The following is a 22,572-nucleotide window of genomic DNA, read 5'->3' on the forward strand; positions in this document are numbered from 1 at the left end:
GGCGATCTAGTACAAAGTAACTGCAGCGACACGAGGGAACTCTAGTTATAGTTAATGAGAAGTCTGGTACTATTGAAGAGTCTGAAATGGCATGTCTTTCGTTTCGAGTGGCGGGTCCTAATGGGTCTGCTGGGATTGGCCCTCGACCCCCTGGGCTTATTACCCTCCTAACCAATTTCAAATACTTTTTGTTCAACTGCCTTCCACCACCAAAGACAAAGTTCTTCAAAAAGTTAGCCTTTTTCTTTTTATTGCTTTTGCAATCCACTCAAATCAATCCACCTTTTATTGCTTTTTCTCGAAATAATAATAATAATAATAATAAATGAATCAATGAATGGTAAGACTCTATACTATCCAATTCAAAGCATAAAAGTAAGGCTCGATTAAGTTATCTGGCTCATTCAAACATAGTACTCACAACCCAATTCATCCTTATCTACGCTTAAAATTGATATGAAAATTAAATATATCTTGCATTAGTAAATAGATGTTAGTGATGTCATTGTAACTTGCGGATGTTTGATATTTGAGTTTTATGATACTTCAGTTGTTAACGTAATATGTAACGTGAACCAGTATAATTTTAAATAAATAAAAAAAACGAAAAACATAGGATTAGATGGAATTGGGTTGTGAAGCTAATAAAAATAATTAAAACCACCCGAATCATAAAACATTTGAATTTGCATGTCTTTGTTTTTTTCATTTCAAATGATTTACAAATTTGAGTTTTGGGTTTCTTTTCATTTCCCTTTTCTTATCATTACTTTGAGCACGTGAGAGCATATTCAAGTTTGAAATTTGAATTGCTAATAATTGTTTATTTATTTATTTATTTATTATTCCTGTTTCAATTTTAAATTTCTTGGCTGTTATGGTGAGATGGTTGGTTTCTTTATTTACTTCAAATTTTAATATTATTATTTAATATGCTCTCAATTTAGCATCATTTTAATTCTTGATGTTTTTAAAATAATTTTATCCCATAATTTTTATATTATGGTCTTAACCTGATACAATTTTAGCGTTTGTGTTGAATGAATAATAAAATATATGAACGATTTAAAACTGATATAATTCAATATAGAAACAATATTAGAGTTTAACCCATTTTATCGAAATTTATGAGCTTTGGCAAAATTATTTAATGATTTGTGTCACTTAAAAATTAGAAAAAATTGAATAGGAAGTAAAAATTACAACATTTTTGTCAAAATTGATATAACCTAACAAACTTACCAATCAACATTAATTACAACATTAAACTTTAGTGTAAAAAAATGATTAGAGAGAGAAAAAAAAAACAATTATGAAGGGAGTAATAAGAATTTTAGAGATTGAAGAAGTTGGGGCCGAGGGTGGATGAACTCGAAATTTTGAGTTGGGTTGGTGATGATAGCAACGTGAATAGAGTTCATAACTCACCCCACCCAACTAATAAGGATTCTGGTGTCCAAATGATCAAACAAAACCTATTACATGATTCAAGACATTTAACAATTATTCATTATTTATCTACAAAATTGGATAGACTCGATTCAACCTCTATTTCATATATAATAAGCTGACTCGATTGAGGAAGGATTGTTTAGAGTTTGGAACGTGAACATTTGCAAGATTGAAATGGAGCATGAATGACAATTTTAAATTTCTTTGAAACCTGTATTTATTATTTTAATTTCATAACTTTTTGTAGTGAGCACAAAGGGATGATAAGTTAGTCGTCAAAATGGTCATATCTGCTTTTTAGCATACATTTGAAGGGTAGTGGGGAGTAACTTGTCAATCATGATCATAACTACCTGTGGTGAGCATGTGAAATATAAAATCATGGCATTTTTAGTGGAGAGACTATAAATACCCACAAATTAGTAATAAAAATCACATTTTTGATCAATGAAAATGAGCTATCATATTTAGACTTTCACCCTTAAATTTGAGCATAACATTTTTAAGTCAAGTCTTGATCAAGTTCGATTGTGGAGTGACTCAATTTAGAAAAAAAAACGTAAAATCTTGTTTCTAGATGTTTGATGTTAGGAGTAATCTAATTCTAGCCTTATCTCATACAAGTTAAGTAGAATAAAGTGTTAATTTATTTGATTAAAGAATGATTGTCTCGGTTAATTTATTTATTGGAAATTATGATTGTTTTATCACCGACCCTCCATTTTTTGTTTGTGTTAGACTGTTAAAAAAATTCAACTTATCATTAGAATGGCATAAAACTTAAATATCAAACATGTACATATCACATAGCATTACTAATATAGGTTACCAACTTTAAATATTCTTAACTTTTACAATAATTTTAAAAATAGAGTAGGATTGAGTTCGATTATACCTTTACTTTCGGGTTGATCGGGTTGATTCCACTAAAAAATGTCAATCTGCAAACCGACTCAAATTTTTTATTTTCAAAAATTGAACCCAACTCAAACTAAAAAATTCCAACTGAACCCAACTTTTATGATTCGAGTTAGATGGTTCATATTGATCGAGTTACCTTTGATAAATTTTTTATAAGAAAAGTAAAATTAGATAAAAACTTTCACGACAAAATTTAGAATGGAAAACATAAATTTTCTCAAAATTGTAGGTAAAAATAGGGTGAGAGAGAAGAGAAGTTACAAAGTTTTCATTTAAGGTAGTTTTGGATTTTTCCAAAATTACTTGGGAATCATTTCCATGTATCCTTATTTTAAAACGATAGTGATTTTGTCGGTGTCAAAATTGCTGAAATTATTCTTCAACCCAACATGAATTTGATCAACTATAGAGTAAAAGAGGTAGCTAAGAGTTTAACTCACGTGTTGCTGAGTAGGTGCTCCTACCCTTCCTAGATACGTATGGATACTTGCATGAATGTACTATATTAAGAATAGGGTGACAGAGCTAGGTCACATTCATGACCCTAGGTCAAAGCATTTCTAGTAGATCGGGCACCCTAGGATCGTGAGCAATGATCAGTGGTTGAGATCATGTGCTCTCAATAATTACATTAGCCCTGAGGATTTAGTCCCAAGAGTCCTCAAAATGTGAGTTTGAGATTTAAACCATTTAGACGCCTTAGAAACCTAGTAAACCTCTACGACACCTAAGGAAATTAAAGAGAGTTTATGAAGCCACTAGCAATATGAACGGTATCACCAGAGACCCACAGCCTCATATCTTACTCCAGTACCTCAGTAGCATTATTCAGTGACCTAGATAAGATCCACTAATGCCCTTGCCAAACGGTAGGTATCTAGGAGCCCATATTGTTAAGCTTGACAAAGATCAAATATACTAGTGCATTGTGACAACTCGAGGAGTTACTATTGTGTGTAGAGATATGGCAAGATCCTAGGCCATGATTTTGTCAACCTGTTTTGAGAGGGGATGAGGAACTACAAAAGTAGTGTAGCTCATGATTAGTGCCACTATCGTGTGTTAAAATGGTTAGTGGTTCCCTAAACAGGCTCGTTGCACTGCAAACTCGCCTTGAGAGGGGGTGAGGGACCACATAGATAGACTAAGTAGCTAGCAGGTATGTAGGGGTGCTTCCTCAAATGTTGACTATATGGTAATTCCTCTAGAAGGATTGCTAGTTAACCTTTCACAAATGTGTTCAGACAGAGACATCATACTGTCTTATGAGATATGATGAGGTCATGTTTCAACCTAGGATACCGGTCATTCATTGTTGTGGCTATGCAAGCTTACTAAGTATGAAAACATATAAGTTGGTTCTCCCAAAGATGAGATTTTTCGTCTAATAGATTTGCCGTGCTAGAACCCAATGAACAACTTCTAGACTCCAGTTCAGTCTGTGACAAGTAAGAGAACGGTTCGAAACTTTAAGCCGTTTCCAGAAGCTCAAATAGCTACGAAATTAGGCCCAAACTTCTTAGAGCTAGAGAAAAGTCTATAGTAACTTATAAATTAGATGCGGTAAGAGCTTACAAGTAGGCTCTTATTAAGTATTTTCTAATTTTCAAAATTGACGTGGACTTTGAAAACGTTAGAAAACCTTATATGAAAGCAATGTTTAAAATTTAAAATTTCAAAAATAAAATAACAAAGTAAAAAATAATAATATAGTTTCAATCATTTATTTTTATTTTCATAATTTAGTTTATAAAAATAAAATAAAATAAAATAAAATAAAACTAGACTAAAAAAAAGGGGTTTATGGAAGTCGTTTTTGGTCATCACGTGATTTTGAAACACGACCATTGTGGGTCCCACTGCCATGCAATGCCTTTTTCTCAACATAGCGCCAAAAGTGCCACGTCATTGTCACGCTGTAATGCACATTTTGTTTTGCCTCAATCATTGACGAGGAATTCCCTCCTATTATTTTAATATTTTTGGGAAGCTGACGTTGCAAACATTGTTGTTCTTACAATTAATCTCATAATTTAGTCTTAATCCTAACCAAAACTTACTAAATTCATCTTAATCATTTCAAACTCACTCTCCTATGTTTGTTTGAACGGGATTGCTAAATTACTGATTTTGAAAAAAAAAATATATCAAAAATTTGACATTGTGAACCCTTTGGTGCGACGTGGTGAAAATGAGGAGCTACGTGTCACGGTCATGCTCGTCCAGGGCGTGTTGCCCATGGCCGCATGCCTATGGCAAGCCTCTTTCTGTCTTGTTTAGTTTTCGACTTTCATATGCAATGGAGTGTCCATCTGGTAACAGAATGCCCCTAAGAACAAAGTCTGATGTATTGGTCTCGACTTCGAAGGACTTTGTCACGTCGGCAATTTCCAACACTAGCCTTTCCAACATGACATTCTGTAGGTTATCAAAGGCTTTCTTGACTTCGAAGAGCTTTGTCACATAAGTCAATGACAATGTTTTAAGATAAAGTTTATGTTATGAAAAAAACTTAAATGAAGTATTTTCGCATTTAATGTCCATAATATGTATACACTAGCAACCTTAAATTGAGTAGAAAATTTAAGGTTGTTTCAAGGGTGGAAAAAAATTTCAGGGCTGCTATATGAGGGTTGTCTATGCTCTCTGATGACAATGTTTTCGTTTCTCCCTCCTCTAGTTTTAACTATGAGATTGCAGTCTCATGCGACCTGGAAGGCTTGAAGGACCGCTCTCTTGAGACATTTGTATACTCTATGGCTTCTTTTATATAAGAAGGAGGAGGGAGGTGCCCGTTGAAGTAATTTTTATTGTAGCGCCCTCACCCTAGGATAACACTCCTTTGTTGGGGTGCTCTCTGATCTCCCTCCCGTTCTCGATCTATCTCCTCCTCTATTCTATTCAAGGTGAATTGGGTCTATTGTTATAAATGTCTTCACTTTGAGGAGGATTGACTTCACCTTACATCTTAGGATTGTTCGTTGCTCAGATCGAACAATCGTCCAGTTATAACATAGGCCGAGGAGAGATCTTGTACTCTTTATTCATATAATTTGAACTTTGCTCACACTTAAGTTCTTCTATGAAGTGGAAGACTTTGTCCTTTTCGAACATATATCAGATGTCCAATATTAGCATAGCAAATCGTTTGACGTAATCACTGACATTTTTCATGTGACTGAGTTCTCTCAGTTTTCTCCTGGCCAAGATTTTGACATTTTCTCGGAAGTATTGGGATCAGAGTTCCTGCTTTAGTATCTCCCAAGTGTTTATTGTGTATCAACCTTCTTTGATATCTATATATATCGACCTTGACCAAAGTTTAACATTCTCATATAGATGCATGGTGGCCAAGGTGACCTATGCCTCCTCTTTTATCGTGTTTGTTTCTCGAAAGTATTGCTCAAGGTCGAAGATGAATTTATCTAGTGCCTTGGAGTCTAAAACCCTACAAAAGGGTTTTGGTTTTGGAACCTTGATCTTATTGAATTGAACTGCCCTCTATAGAAGTTTTCTTTACCACCACTATGTTGGTGAGGTTTAATCTGGAGCTCAGATCCATTTTTTCCCTTGATCACGTCGAGGGTATGTCTTTAGATAGCTAGACGACTATCTAGACGATCACTTTTTGGGAGCTGTCTAAGTCATCAACACGCTCCTCTATTTAGGCAATATAACTCGTTGAGGTATCTCCTCGCTCGAGGCCACCAGTCTTTGTAGCTTTCTCTTCTGGGTTATCCACCCTGTGTCAACCATGTGGGTCTTTAGGGCAAGCTCTTTCATGCGCTTGTCCAAATACCAAAATACTGTTAGGGACTTCTCCCAAGTATTGCATTTGTTCTTCGATGCCAACTAGTTGGTCGATTGGGACTTATTCAACTATTTCATCGTAGACATGTTTACTAAATTGCTTTTAGAGCCGACTTGACTCTGATGCCAACTGTCACAATCACATTTTTACGAGATGCTTGCAAGCGATTGTGCGATACTCACTCCATCATTAAGTGAGTTAGCCAACTCGAGTTCGTGTCACCTTCGATCAGACGACGTATACCCAAGCCTTTAGCCCCTCTTTGAGAATAAAGTTTTAGAAAATGGGGCAAAGAGAATTTAGAAAGAGCTTGAAAGCAATGTTGTAAGCTAGCAAGCAAGGAAGACAACAAAACAACTTAGATAACATATACATCCAAGTAAGAAAAATAGACAACTAGTTGCATCACCTATAGTATATTATGAGACATTTTAAGTTTACCACGTATAGACATGAGTTTTTCGAAACTTCATACTCCTTGAAAATACAAAAATAAACTACATCATGAAAGCGGTAAAGTAGTATAACACGAGGGCTTTGGCATGCAACTGAAATGCGACCATAGACAACACACCTTGGACAAAGATGAAGTGACACGTAGTAGGAGAGGACACTTGCAAGTTAGAGGGCCAATTTGGGTCGAGCCTATGGTTAGGGTTAAGTCTACAGTTCGAGTCACGTTTAAGTTGTGATTGTGGAGTCAACATGGTATCTGGTTGTAGTAACCACATGTCGAGTAGTAAAAATATCTCAAATAAGATTGGAGTAGAAAGCTTTAGAGAGGATAAAAGGTTCTATTTTTCGACATTTTAAAGAATTTTTTTTCTTAAATAATATATTTAAATATTTAATATTTTAAAATATAATGTCTTATATATCCTGATATATATATTTAATAAATTTAAATATGGTTCAAATTTAAAATATATATTTTTATTTAATTTATAATATATAAAAACTATATTTTAATATCTAATGCATATAATAAATATTTTTTTTTGTTTAATATATTAAATAATTTCGAACTCTTTAAATTAAATATATTAAATACTAGTTTAGTATTAAACCCATTTTCTTTTTTATAAAATATACCAAATTAATTAATTTATTAACACTAATTTTCTTCATAATAGATCTAGAGTTACACTCTCATGCACAGAATGATAAGTTGGGTCTATTGATACAAGCGTTACAAATAAATCAATCATTCATGAGTGGTTCATTATTCACACGTGATCTAGACAAAGATATCGAGTCAAATTTAGCACTTAATGGTCTATTTATGACTTTAATAAATGAAATTATTAATTTAAAATTTGAATTATAAATGAAAAAATTTAGTAAAAAAAATGATATTTTATTGAGAGATATTTTGGAGATATATTAGTTAGAATATATCTGACATAGGAGTTGTTAGTATAAATTTGATTAATCGTATATTTTATTTATTTACAAGATTTAGTTAGATATATTATTTTTTTTCTATTTTTAGGTATTAGTTAATAGTTTGTATCTATTTAAACGTGGTAAATGTGAATGAAGATCATACACTTTTCCAGTTCTATTTCTATTTCTTAACATGGTATCAGAGCATCGATCGTAAATATCAAAATTTCCTTTATGGCTATTTTCTATTTCTATTTCTTAACATATTTTCATTTTGTTATTGAAGGAGAGCATGAAAACAAGGAGCGTAGGCGTCGGTGATTCAGATTTGATTTCTGCCGCACAGCGATTCTGAATAAAAACAATACAAATTCGGTATTTATGGCAATTTATCAATTTACCAACCCCTACTCTTTTTTTTTTTTCCCACTATTTATTTATTTTTTTTATTTTTTAATATTTACCCAATTAAAACTATGTTAAATTCAACAATACGGTAAAAATATCATTCCATCGTGGTTTTTACTTATGACCGGTTAGACACAAAATTAAATATTCGAGGGTCTATTAGATACTTTTAAAGTTTATGAACCGAACAGATACGAGCTTTAAATAGGGAATCTTCATAACAAGATTCGCAAGCATGTCGTTCAGTAATTCTTTTCCTTACACTACATAACCTCTCTATAAAATAAGGCGAAGGGAGATATTCAAATACAATATTCTTTTATATTGTCTAAGTGCTTTAGAAACTCGATACTAATTTTAGTGTGATAGTCTATGTTCGCTTAACCCACACTCTGCATAGTTCTATTTTTTCTTGTAGTCAAAGTCTAATTCTCGATTATGCTAATGGGTGACGTTTATGGGAACATTCTTACACCTCAATAGGATCAACCAGCTTGTAATGTTTATATCTATGGGTACAAGTTGTTGTCGAGGCATGAGAGTACAATTCTAGATCCTAGTAAAGAGACATATAGTTAATGAATAAAGAGTTTAATGAAAATATGTATCATTAGAGCTTAGTTGGTAGATCTAATAGGTCTTCTTACTAGCTACCGTAGACTCAGAGTAACTTTATGATCCTATGGAAGGGTTTGCAAGTTAACCTTCCATAGACAATATTCTGAGTAGCAAATATCATACTGTTCTATAGATTTTACGAGATAGCGCCTCAACCCAAGATATCGGTTAGTCACCAAGCATAACAAAACAAGCTTACTAAATTAAAGGAACAATAAAGTTAGTTCATCCCAAGCTAAGATACTCTATTCAAAGGTCGGGCACCAAAAATGGGTGAACAACCTCTAGACCCTAAAAGAGTTTGTTATCGACATGAGAACCATTTGGAACTTCGAGGTTTTTTTAAAAGCTCAGTTGGCTATAGAATTAGGATGGAACTTCATAGAACCTAGAGAAAAGAAGGTAAAAACTTACTACAAACGGGAGGCGATGAGAACTTACAAGTAGGCTGTTTATTCAGTATTTTATAATCAGCCCATTCTACATTTTTTCGGATATTCATTAATTGTCGATCAAGGTAGAGGAGCGTTTGGGAGCTACGTGGTCACCGACAGGGTCGTTTCGAGGTGCCAATCTATCTATGTTTTGAATTATTTGTGTTTTACTTGAATTTGTATCCCAAACCTATTCCTCGTTTGTAAATAAATTTTAACAATACCAAATGGTATTAGATTTTGATTTGTTTTTAATTGTGGTGTTGTTATGTTTAAATTGAAGGTTAGAAGTTAGAAACTCTGAGAGACAATTTCGAGACAACAAAGTTGAAGAAAATGGAATAATAGGCCGATCATTCTTGTGAAAGTCCGTAAACTTACTCCAACAAAATTCTTACCTCGTCACAATCTCTGTCGCTTGTCTCTCATGGTTGGTAAATCTTATTTCTTAAAATGACAACCAATCTAAAACTTCTAAGAGTAATGATTTGCTTGTGGGGTGTTTAATTTCTCTAGAGATACTACGTATTTGCTCGGAGGCATGCTTCTCTTCCAGATTTTTGGTCACGAGAGGTTGGGTCATAGGTACCTCTTGCTATGGTACCAGGCCTTAAAGGTATCTTGAACCAAATCTATGTGTTGGGCGTCTTGCTCCCTACAACATCAACTCTTTGTTTATCTAAGGCCAGTCTATTATCTCATGACCCCTTTCAGCCTCATCACCATATCTAGACACTATAACTCATATCCATTCTCGTCTTATAAGATTAATGTTCACTTTTTAACACTCTAGGGCATTATCATAACTGAATATCTCAACTATGTAATCCAAATCATACATCGAGTTCATGCAGGTCTTTTAACATTTCATATACTACTTTATTGGTTCATACTATATACCTGGTCACAACGGAGCATGTCGTTGAGATGAGTTGAAAAGGTGTATGACTCTCTACCTAGACAAGTCTACTAGACCTAAAACTCGATTGCTTTAATATCAATCTTCAACGACCCAACTTTTTAGGCTTGGAATCTTGAACCATGATTAAATAAAAATCAAATATGATAAGATTTTGTACAATTTAGATACCAAAATTAAATTTAACATAGATTAGTGTTGTTCAAGTTTGTTACAAACGAGAAATGAGTTTGGCTTACAATTTCAAACAAAATTCAAAACACACAAATAGGATTGACACTCTAGGACGATCTTCTTTGTGACGGTGCAACCCTTGAATGCTCACCCACCTCAACCGGTTGTCAATGAACATTTGAAAAAGAAATGTAGGTTGGGGCGAGTACAAAAATACTCAATAAGCAACCTATTTGTAGGCACTCATAGTATCCAATTTTGAGTAAGCTGCCACCGGCTTTTCTCTATGCTCTAGGAAGTTTGAAACTAATTCTACAACTATTCAAGCTTCTAAGAAAGTCTTTAAGTTTTGAGCGGTTCTCTCATTTTTCACATACCCTACTGGGGCCTAGAAGCTATTCACCAAGCTCTAGTGTCGTGAATCTACTAGACAATGTATCAAATCTTAGGGTGAACTAATTTTTCTATTCTCATACTTGGTAAGTTTGCATTGTCATAGCAATGAACGATCGGTATCCTGGGTTGAGGCGTTATCCTATCATTTTTCATAAGACAGTATGGTGTCTCTATCTAAACACATATGTCTAAGGTTAACAGGTGACCCTTCCACAGGAATTTTCATACAATCAACATCGAGGAGAGCGATATGTCTGCTAGCTACTCAGTAAACCCATGTGGTCCCTCAACTCCTCTCAGGGTGGGTTTACTTTGCAACAAGCCTATTCAGAAAGCCTTTGACCATTTTTTCACACCGCACTCAATGTGAGCTAAACTACTTATGTAGTCACTCATCCCCTCTTAGGTTGGGTTTACATAATCTCTTTTGAACCATTTCTACGCACAACAATAACTCCTCAAGTAGCCACAATCCACCATCTTGTTTGACCTTGTCTAGCTCGATAGTAGAAGTTCTTAGATTCCTACTGCTTGGTAGGGACACTATTGAATTTGACCTAGATTACGAAATAGTGGTATTGAAGTACCAGAGAAAATAGGAGGATCGAACTCTGGTGATACCTTTCGCGCTTTTAGAGGCCTCATAACCTCTCCTTAATTTCCTTGGGTGTTGTGGAGGTTTACTAGATTTTTAGGGCGTGAAAGAGGTTTAAATCTGAACTCACATTTCCATGACTCCCAAAACTAGCTCCCTGAAGCAAATCAAATTTCTGGGTGCACTATGGTCTTGACCATTGATCCTAGAGTGCTCAGTTTACTGGAAATGCTCGGAAAGCGCGAAAGGTATCACCAGAGCACAAATCATAAAATCTCATCCTCCTTTTTAGCACATTAAAAAAAATTTAAAACAACATTTATCGTAAAATCTCATTTTTGGGGCATTTTGCTAAATTTTTTTACATCAAACATATCATTCTCATCTAAGTTGCCCTTCCAGAGTCATAATCATGCATATTCTAACCACCTAAACGCATGGTATACTTGCATGCTAGTATGTCTTAGTGATCTTTACAAGTAATTCTTGAAGAAAGCTTGAATGGCTACTTATTTGGGTAGCTTGCTTTTTCGCTTGTTAGGAGCTTCTAATTTTATGAAGTTCCTTTGGTAGGTCTCAATTCAAGTTAAACATAAGGTGCCTCCACACGCGCAACCCACACACGAGTACCCACACGCATCTAGGAGAGGCAGTCGTGCAGGCTATGCTCCTTTGTGTCCCACGACGTGCTTTCGTTTTGATTTCCTTGGTTTTTACTATATTGGCACGTGGCTCAATCCTATATTGACATATGTCCTCATCCTTTCTAATTACGCTCCTCTGCTCGATGCTTGACACGTGTGAATTGCAATTTAGCTTCATGAATCCTTTGGAAAATACTTTTTTTAATTCTGTCCTAAACACTATCCAACTTTTTTTAATCCCATAAAAGATTTTATGTTTTTCTCATTTTTTTTCTTTTCATGTTCCTCAATGGGTCACATAATCATTTGTTTTTGTTTTTATTTTTAATTTTCATTAATAGAAGCGGTTAATACAATAGGAATTAAAACACTAATTAAATAAAAATTAGAATAAAATAAAAAGTAGGTACACCACAGGCACTGTAGCCACCGTGAAAACCCAGAGGGCGATTTCCGTAATTTCCTCCTCTGCAATATCATGGGCGCGCTTCAGTGTTGACCATCCACGCGCCCTTCCTCGCGCCTGAAACCCCATCGTCCCTCCCCTGTTTCTTCTCCCTTCCCCTTCACTGTGATCATTGCTACCAGAATCTTTCCACTCCCAAACAAACTGCGACTCCCCCAATTATTATTTCACATTTTAACCCCTTCTTTTGCATCCGCCATTGTCCCTCTCTTCGTCTTCCTCCTCCTCCTCTTCTCTGCCATGTCCCTTCCGTCCCCTTCTCTCTTTCTCCTCTTCTTTCCTCTCTTTCTTTCTCCCCTCTCCGCCGCATCTCACCGGACCTTCCTCCCCCTCCTCCGCCACCACCGCCACCTCCTCCACCAACCCTTTTTCCCATGGACTTCATCAATGCCTCCTACTCAACCTCCTTCTCTCTCTCCCTTGCCTCAACCTCAGCACCTACACCCCAAGCTCCCCTTCTCCTCCACTTCCTACTCCTCGCCCCCCAAACCCTTTTTTCCCTCCTACCCTTCCTCGCCCCCGCCGCCTCCGACACCCCCTTCCACGGCGCTTCCTACGTTTCCGGCTAACATTTCTGCTCTTCTCTTCCCTCAGCCTACTTCTTCTTCCCACCACCTCCACCGCCACGTCTTTGCCATTGTCATCTCTCTCTCTCTTGCTTTCTCTGTTCTTGTTCTTCTCCTTGCTCTGTTCTTTTACTTTCGTAAGCGGAACCCACAAGTCTCTGCTACTGATAAGGCCTCCGGTACTGATAATCTCCGCCTCTACCCGCCGGGTATCGACACTTCCGATGGACTTCACAAGCACAGAACCTCCTCTACTACCACCTCCAAATTTCTCTATCTTGGAACTTTGGCTACTTCTCCAGAGATTGATGAGGAGGCTCCCGGAACTGTGGATGACGGTGCCGGCGGGATTGTGGAGTCGGTTTCTCCGGTGAAAATGGGATCCCCGGAGCTGAACCCCCTTCCGCCTCTTCCTCGCCGGAATTTCGCCCAAGATTATCGGAGGAATGTAGATGGTAGTGATAAGGATGATGATGAAGATGGCGAGGACGAAGAGTTCTTTTCGCCGAGAGGGTCTTCCGTCGGCGGGAAGGAGAATATGGGGAGTAATAGAAGATTGAGCCCTGTGAAATTGTTTCAATATGTGGAAACTGAAAATTTCTTGAGGAAAAGCTATAATTCGAGTTTGAATTCTGGTTCACCCTCTGTTTCCGTTCCCAATAGTCCTTCTCCGCCATTGATCTTCAGCCCCACCAGCTTAATCTCGAAATCGCCTGACTCCATTATCAGATTTCCTGTTCCTGTACGGCAGCCGACGCTTCCGGTTCCACCATCACCGTCGTTGTCCTCTGCTTCTTCGCCACTGGGAGGTTCCGGAAACACCAAGAACTCACCATCGAGAGACTCCAATTTGTCGGAGCTACATCGGCAGTTTTCAAATGGATATAGAATGGATCACCAACAACCATTTCCGGTGAAACTGCCACCACCTCCACCTCCGCCACCGCCACCGCCGCCTCCAATGTATTGGGAGATTCCTCAATCTTCCAACAAGGAGCCGAATCTAGGTTGATAATTAGTACAAGACAACATTAATATATTAAATTATTGCTAAATCAAAAGCTGATGGGATTCTTTAATTCATGTTCTTAACAGGTCCACCCGTACTCACAGTGCCATCAAGACCTATACTCTCCCAGAGCATAGCTCATATGTCAGCAGAGGAGCAGTCAAACACCATTGGAGATACAGAGCGAACGGAGGAAAATTCGAAGCCGAAACTGAAGGCATTGCATTGGGACAAAGTTCGAACGAGCTCCGATCGAGCCATGGTGTGGGATCAGATCAAATCGAGTTCTTTTCAGTAAGAAACTTATATTATGCTTCTTGAATTCATATTTTTGTTGTTCTGGATCATCCTTTTGAACTGTGCTATGATTGCAGGTTGAATGAAGAAATGATTGAATCACTTTTTATGGCGAATAACAATAATTCAAATCCAAGCAGCAAAGAAAATGGTGGTGTTCGTCAAAACATGGCTTTAGGGAATCAAGAGAATCGTGTTCTTGATCCTAAGAAGTCTCAGAATATTGCAATTTTGTTGAGAGCACTTAATGTTACCATTGAAGAAGTCTCAGAGGCCCTTTTGGAAGGTATACTTTATCAAACTATTCTGGTTTAGTTTAATACATGAAACTGGTACATCTTATGTTCATTGCATACTAGAATCTGTTGAAATCGTTTTATTGTAACAACCCAAGCTCACGTGTCTGCTATGGAGACGGCCTAAGTCCTTCCCCGACTAGTTCATCGCACCGTTCGGTGACGGGCTCTGATACCATTTGTAACAGCCCAAGCCCACCGCTAGCAGATATTGTCCATTTTAGCTCGTTACTTAGGTAGAGGTTTCTACACCCTTTTAAGTAATGCTTCGTTCCCCTCTCCAACCCATGTGGGACCTCACAATCGGCCCCCTCTTTGGTCTACGCTCATCACTTGTTCTCTTTAAGCTTTCCCTCAAGATTTTAAAACGCGTCTACTAGGAAGAGGTTTCTACACCCAAGTAAGAAATGCTTCGTTCTTCTCTCCAACGACCGATGTGGGATCTCACATTTGTACCGTGATCAAATGAATTATGTTGGCACATGTAAACTATAGTTAGTCTACATTGATTCAGGTGTCATTATTCCTGGTTTTGTAGGCATTGCATGTGCCAGTCCCTGTTTGTTTCAATTATTTTGCTATGTTCATACAGGGAATTCAGATACTTTGGGGACCGAACTGCTCGAAAGCTTACTGAAAATGGCGCCAACGGATGACGAGGAACGTAAATTAATTGAATACAAAGACGATTCGCCTTTTAAACTTGGTCCAGCTGAGAAATTCCTCAAGGTAGTTCTTGATGTACCCTTTGCATTCAAAAGGGTGGATGCTGTGCTTTACATTGCCAATTTCGATTCTGAGGTTGAGTACCTCGATCGGTCTTTCGAAACGCTTGAGGTAATTCTTACCCTTTCTACAGTCAACTTCTTGTTACTGGAAATTCTGTTCTTTCAAATTTATGGATTGTGCGAGAATACTGTGTGTTCTACACAGGCTGCTTGTAAAGAATTGAAAGACAGCAGAATGTTTCTCAAACTTCTTGAAGCAGTGCTCAAAACTGGGAATCGAATGAATGTAGGCACGAACCGAGGCGATGCTCATGCCTTTAAACTCGACACCCTTCTCAAGCTTGTCGATATCAAGGGCACGGATGGAAAGACGACTCTCTTGCATTTCGTAGTGCAGGAGATTATTAGAGCTGAAGGTTATCGACATTCCACCTCTGATCACAACCCGACAGCTGATAAAACTCAACAATCTTCCTTAACAAATGATGTCGAATTTCGAAAGCTTGGTCTTCAAGTCGTTTCGGGTCTTAGCAGGGAGCTCTCGAGTGTGAAAAAAGCTGCATTAATGGATGCAGATGTGCTTAGCAACGACGTAGAGAAACTTGCTAGAGGGATAACGAAAATCACTGAGGTCATAAGATTGAACGAAGATATGTCGAAAGGAGGGAGTAAGTCAAATTTCTCGGCCTCAATGAACAGGTTCTTGGGGAAGGCAGCTGAAGAAGTAGCAAGGATAGAAGTCCGAGAGCGCATTGTCGTCTCCATGGTCAAGGAAATAACCGAATACTTCCATGGAAACTTAGCGAAAGAAGAAGCTCGACCACTGCGGATTTTCATGGTGGTAAAGGATTTTCTTGGCATCTTAGATCAGGTATGCAAGGAAGTTGGAAGAATCAATGAAAGAACAATAGTCGGTTCGGCTCGACAATTTACGGGGCCTTCAAATCAAAGTCTTCCATCAATTTTCCCGGGATTGTGTGAAAGTCAACGCTACGGTTCGTCTGATGACGATAGCTCATCTTCCTCGTCTTAGAACATGTTTATTTTGGATGGATTATTTATGTTGTTTACAAGTTGGCATGAAACTGCTTTGATATTCTGGTTCAATAGTTTTGTCTGTAAATATGTTCATATCCTAACAGTTTTAGAAAAAGACTGAAAGTTTCATCTCCATTTGTTCAGACCATGCAAATTCATATCAAAACAGTGTTCCATCTTCGATATAAATTTACCCTTTGGGATATGGTGTTCGGTATCGATAAAGTTTTAATTTATTTGAACTAAGCTCAATGAAATCGTACAAATTGAGTTGGATTGATCAGATTGTCGAGTTTTTTGAACACCCACGATCAATCGAATGCAATCCAATCTACTTAAAAGCTTAGTTGATAAGATAAGGAACCACTACAAGAGGAGTAAGATTCATATTACCTTGCTGATCGAATATCTCAAGGTAAGAACATTGTTTGAGATTTGAATCACTCCATAAGCAAGATCGATCATGTCTAGCTTGAATGATTCTTGTTGATCAAATATCTCAATGCAAGAACAACACTGGTTTGAGATTCGAATCACTCCACAAGCAAGATTGATCATGTCGAGCTTGAATGATTCTACATGCAATCTAAACTATATAAAATTGGAAAGAAACTTAGTCATTAGTTAAAAAACAGCACAAATGCTTCTTTTACTATATTTTTCAAGTCTCCTTACAAATACAACATGAATGAATGACTTTATATAGACTCAAAATGAAACTATTAAAATCATTCCAAGAGTTAGTAACATTCATACTTAATGGTCATAATTAACCATTATGTAATTGTAACCTAAAGCAAATAAAAAGTCTTAAAATACATGAATGAAATATAATAACTCTAAATTACTCTAAATTGTAATCCACCCAAAATTTATAACATGAAACTTCATTCTTTCTGCAATGGGGCATGAATTGAAATATCTTTTGATAATTTCATCAATATTTTGTTCACATCTTCATTGAAGCAGATTGTATGATTGATATCTCTTGGTTCATATCATTAGTTGAAGGAAGAAGGAAGTCAACTTTGTAGAAAACGAGTGAACAAAGTAATATATAGACTCGAGTGATCAACTTGGTAAATAATTACCGAAAAATGCCGAGAAAAAACAGTGGACATGATTTTAAATTAATAAAAACAAATTTCTAATTAGGTAGGGATGACAACCTTAAATTTCCTCATTTAAAGTGAGTGTGAGTCATTTTAGATGTATAAAAACGTGTCAATGAACTTAAACGTTTGCATTAAAAACCTTAAAACAAAACAACTAAATATAATCCATGCGGAATATAAATAAATCAAATAAAAGATTAGAATGATGCCATAATCTAACCTAAAATCTAAGAAATAAGAATGCAACTACCATAGCACAAGTTCTATGGTCTTCAATGCGACACCACCATCAACTGTACAGGGGTGTCTTGTTTTCTCTTAGGTGGTTTTCCAGTCTGGGCAAGTTGGATGTGTAGTTTTTCACTACATACGACCCACACATGCGAGCATGGGCTCGCTAGGTGGCCTCACACACTCCCTAGGCCTGCTGATCGAGTTAGCTCCTCTAGGTTGTAGCCAGACACTCGGAGGGAATAGTGACCGTCGTTGCACCATGCTAAGCATGATGGTCATTTCAGTTTCATAGTGTATGCGTCTATACTCGTCATAAAAGGGAAAGTATCTCAATGTACGTGAATATACGATTGTGCATGAGGGCCCCATATTTTTCATCGTAATAAACATAACTTTCAAATCATAGCATGGGGTTGTGCTTCGTAGCTTTTCTTCCTTTCAAAACATTTCATAACATTTCATAGCATGTCATGGTCTAACATATCACATCATAGTACATCATAACATCTCATACATTATATAGCTTATCGTGACATCATATAACATTTCATTAATACCATCATATTATTTGACATATCTTAGCATATCACACATATGACACGTTGAAGTTCACTGGGCAAGTGTTATCATACATAAACATAATTATTCTAACCAGACTGATAGTAGAGCCCCTTGGTTGGCCCAACCTTAGCTCAGGAATCTCACAATCATAAATTAGAGTTCTACCACCTAATTTTGTATAAAATAATCTAAAACCTTCTTTTAAAACCGAGGCTAGAGGCTCGATCATACATCGCTTGGCCGTAGGCGACGCAAGAACAAATTGGCTTAGCTCACTTGTCGTTGGAAAGTGAGTGCCGCACAATCGCTAGTCCGCTGCCTTCAAAAGTGCGATTGTGTCAAGTGGTATCAGAGCTTTGTTAGCTCCATGACATAGTAAAGACCGAAAACATGTTGGCAACAAAGTCGACACCCAAAGCACAAACCGACCGGCTTACGCTAAATAGAGGAGGAAATGTTGTTCCTCAAAGAAGTTCCGACACCCTCCGCTTCCTGGAAGCACGGGTGACCGAATTGAGTAGGAAAGTCGTAGAAATCGACGCAATGGGCAACCACCTGGATGGGTTGCGAATCGCAAAACTGATGTTTTGAGTGACCTTGCTCGAAGAAAGAGTTGCTCCTACGAGCAGCCCAAAACCATCTGGTAGTCCGGATAGCTCTATCGTGCACAAAGAGAGATGTGGCGAAGAGTTCGACGTGCTACAAAATACAATGATGAGCTTGTTTAATGGATTAGCTGATGAATTCAGAACAACAATCGACGACATCCAAGAAAGGATGGCCACCATGAGCACTCGAATTGAAGTGATCATGAAAGTCGTGGAGAACGTTACGGTTGGGCAAACTAATGCAGGATCCAACAAATTGAGATTCCGAGACCCTAGAGCCTTCAAAGGGAATCGTGATGCCAAGGAGTTGGAAAACTTCATCTTTGATGTCGAACAGTACTTCAAAGCCACAACAGCTTGTATCGACGACAAGAAAGTGACCGTAGCCTCAATGTATCTCATAGACGACACCAAGCTTTGGTGGCGTACGAAGGTGCAAGACATCGAGGATGGATTGTGCACTATCGACTCGTGGGAAGACCTCAAGAAAGAGTTGAGGGATCAATTCCTCCCCGAAAACGCAGAACATATGGCAATGGAGAAACTAGTAGCCTTGAAACATACTGGAGGCATACGGGACTATGTCAGACAGTTCTCAACCTTGATGCTAGATATCAGGGGCACATCAGAGAAGGACAAGGTGTTCTTCTTTATAAATGGGTTACAGTCGTGGGCTAAAACAAAGCTACATGAGAACAAGGTCCAAACCCTAGCTACCGCAATGGCCTGTGCCGAGAGACTCCTAGACTATGGGAACGAAGCGGGATCCCAAAGAAGAATGACACCAGCCCCAAACACTGGGGGAAAAACATACAAGTCACCAGGTCATTGAAATGGAAGCCTCAACAGATCGAACGTAGGTAACGACAGACCAAGTGGATGGACGGATAGACCTCCTCATAACAACCAAGCGGGGACATCCTGAGGACCTTACCATCAAAGGAACCACCCAACGACGCCTCTACAATGCATACTGTGTAAAGGTCCCCACAAAGTATCCTATTGTCCTCATTGGGCCTCTCTCACTGCGCTCCAAGTGTCCATTCAAGAGAGCAATGACGCAAGGGTCGAGACTATGCTAAACAAGAAGGAAGATCAAGACAACCCCCGAATGGGTGTGCTCAAATTCTTGTCAGCCCTCCAACGGAAGGTCGAACCGAAGGAGATAATAAAGAAAGGGCTCATGTTCGTAGATGCGACAATAAATTCTCGACCTAGCAAGAGCACTCTGATAGATTCAGGAGCGACCCATAACTTCATCGCCGATTAAGAAGCACGAAGATTGGGATTCACCATAGGAAAGAACCCTGGGAAAATGAAAGCTGTCAACTCTGAGGCCTTGCCTATTGTGGGAGTTTGCAAAAGAGTCCCCTTCAAAATAGGGGATTGGACAAGAGAGCTAGACCTTGTCGTAGTTTGCATGGACGACTTTGACGTGGTACTTGGAATGGAGTTCCTCCTAAAACACAAAGTTATCCCAATGTCACTAGCAAAATGCTTGGTGATCACCGACCGCAACCCCACAGTAATACCTTCAAGCATTAAGCAACCAGGTAATCTTCAAATGATCTCGGCCATACAATTGAAAAGAGGACTCGCACGAGAGGAACCTACATTTATGGCCATACCATTGATGAAAGAAGCGACCACCGAAGAAACTGTCCCAAATGAAATCAAAGAGGTACTAAACAGCTATGCCGACATAATGCCAGAGAGCTTACCCCAAACATTACCACCTCGTCGAGGCATTGATCACGAAATCGAACTCCTCCCCGGGGTTAAGCCGCCAGTGAAGAACGCATACCGGATGGCTCTGCCCGAGCTAGCCGAATTGAGGAAACAACTGGATGAGTTGTTGATGGCGAGATTCATCTGCCCGGCGAACGCACCTTACGGAGCCCCTGTACTGTTCCAGAAGAAGAAGGATGGGACGTTGCGTCTGTTCATAGACTATAGAGCCTTAAACAAGGTGACGGTACGCAAAAAATATCCACTGCCGATAATATCCGACTTGTTTGACCAACTTCACGGGGCCAAATACTTCACGAAGTTGGACTTACGATCAGGGTATTACCAAGTACGTATTGCCAAGGAGGACGAGCCCAAGACGATGTGTGTAACAAGATATGGGGCCATCGAATTCCTAGTAATGCCCTTTGGCTTGACAAACGCCCCAGGTACCTTCTGCACGTTGATGAACCAAGTTTTCTACGAATACTTGGATCAGTTCGTCATAGTATACCTCGACGACATAGTTGTTTACAGCACAACTCTAGAGGAACACAAAGTGCACTTGAAGCTGGTGTTTGACAAGCTGCGGCAGAACCAACAGTATGTCAAGAAAGAAAAATGTGTCTTCGCACAAACATGCATCAACTTCCTTGGACATGTCGTCAAATGTGGACAGATTAGTATGGATAGCAATAAGATAAAAGCTATCCAAGAATGGAAAGTTCCTACTTCCATATCTGATGTGCGGTCCTTCTTAGGATTAGCCAACTACTATAGACGGTTCGTCGAAGGATTTTCACGACGAGCCGCCCCATTGACAGAGCTGTTGAAGAAAGACCACCCTTGGTTGTGGTCAAATAATTGTCAAATGACCTTTGAAGATCTGAAAACAACCATGACGAGGGGTTCTGTCCTCGGGTTGGTAGATGTTACAAAGCCATTTGAAATAGAAACAGATGCTTCTGACTTTGCCCTAGGTGGGGTTCTTATTTAGGAAGGCCACCCCATCGCTTACGAAAGTCGAAAGCTCAACGATGCCGAACGAAAATACACGGTCTCCGAGAAAGAAATGCTGGTTGTAGTCCATTGCCTACGAGTCTGGAGACAGTATCTCTTGGGATAGCAGTTCGTAGTGAAGACAGATAACAGCGTCATTTGCCACTTCTTCAATCAACCAAAATTGACGGCAAAACAAGCCCGGTGGCAGGAGTCGTTGGCCGAATTTGACTTCAAGTTCAAACACAAAGCAGGAAAGAGTAATTAAGCAGCTGACGCACTGAGTCGGAAGGGCGAACATGCGGCCCTGTGCATGTTAGCCCTGTTGGGTTTTATGTCCTAAAACTCATAGTTGGTAAACAAAGACATATTCTATTTTCAATAAAGTTATTATTGATGTTTATTTAGTAAAGATTGTTATTGAATAAAGTGAACTTTACGATCATTAATCTAAATCCAATAAACTAAGAACACTCTGGCTATAGTATGATTACTTGAACTATATGTAGAGACATAAAAGTGGATCAAGTTCAAGTATATAGTCAAAATGATCTATAGTATAAGGATAAGGCTGAGTACCTTATTCTGGGGACACATGGATGCGGCCCACTTTTGTATATGATATAAACAATGTGATCACTAAATTGTACATGTGGAGACATGTGAGTGAGGCGTCCTATGCAATGAGTATTGCATAAGATCGGACCTTGAAGAAAATCACTCTCTCTTTATAATGTCGTTTACTGTTGAGACTGATTTTCTTTTCATTCGATGACCTAGGTAACTTGATCTTAATCCCGAGCTAACCATGAACTCCTGTTTATTCGGAATTATCCTTAGATTTGCATGGGTGAGAGTGGCTCAAGTTCGCCGACTCAATAGGCCTCCCATTTCATGGGTAAGACTGGGTGAATAGCTGGGGACGTGGAGTGCAAGATGAAATTTGCTCCTACCCACTTTTAGGGATAGAAGAAAGGTAGTTCCCTTAGTACTGATTCCAGGTCTTAAACAAGGGGCCCCACCCACTCATTGGCCTGAGAGGGATTTGGTTTACTGGTTGGACCACAAACCAATTGTTCATAAGAGGATTAGTGGGACATAAGGAACAAGAACTAACTTCAGGGGTAAAACGGCTAATTGATCCAGCTCTAGTTACGAACAACCTGTGA

The 22,572-nt window shown here is 38.3% G+C and overlaps 1 protein-coding gene and 1 long non-coding RNA gene across 3 annotated transcripts in view; both read left to right on the plus strand.

The window, feature by feature from the left end:
• LOC111493399 overlaps positions 1-22,572 on the plus strand; it is a 631,558-nt gene that overhangs the window by 336,785 nt on the left and 272,201 nt on the right. The gene's annotated exons all lie outside the window — the stretch shown is intronic.
• Positions 2,965-16,347, plus strand: LOC111492166 (formin-like protein 2). The gene is made up of 6 exons (XM_023141427.1): positions 2,965-2,974; positions 12,303-13,797; positions 13,886-14,093; positions 14,174-14,382; positions 14,985-15,229; positions 15,326-16,347. Exons 1-6 carry the CDS (start codon positions 2,966-2,968, stop codon positions 16,151-16,153), a joined length of 2,994 nt encoding a protein of 997 aa, XP_022997195.1. The 5' UTR covers position 2,965; the 3' UTR covers positions 16,154-16,347.

Source organism: Cucurbita maxima, unplaced genomic scaffold (genome assembly GCF_002738345.1).
Source record: "Cucurbita maxima cultivar Rimu unplaced genomic scaffold, Cmax_1.0 Cma_Scf00001, whole genome shotgun sequence".
NCBI lineage: Eukaryota > Viridiplantae > Streptophyta > Magnoliopsida > Cucurbitales > Cucurbitaceae > Cucurbita > Cucurbita maxima.

What these genes read in the sequence shown, in the direction of transcription:
- LOC111492166 (XM_023141427.1), top strand. An exon ending in CAACAAGGAGCCGAATCTAG is followed by an intron (nt 13,798 to 13,885) that starts GTTGATAATTAG and finishes TGTTCTTAACAG; the next exon opens with GTCCACCCGTACTCACAGTG. An exon ending in ATCAAATCGAGTTCTTTTCA is followed by an intron (nt 14,094 to 14,173) that starts GTAAGAAACTTA and finishes CTATGATTGCAG; the next exon opens with GTTGAATGAAGAAATGATTG.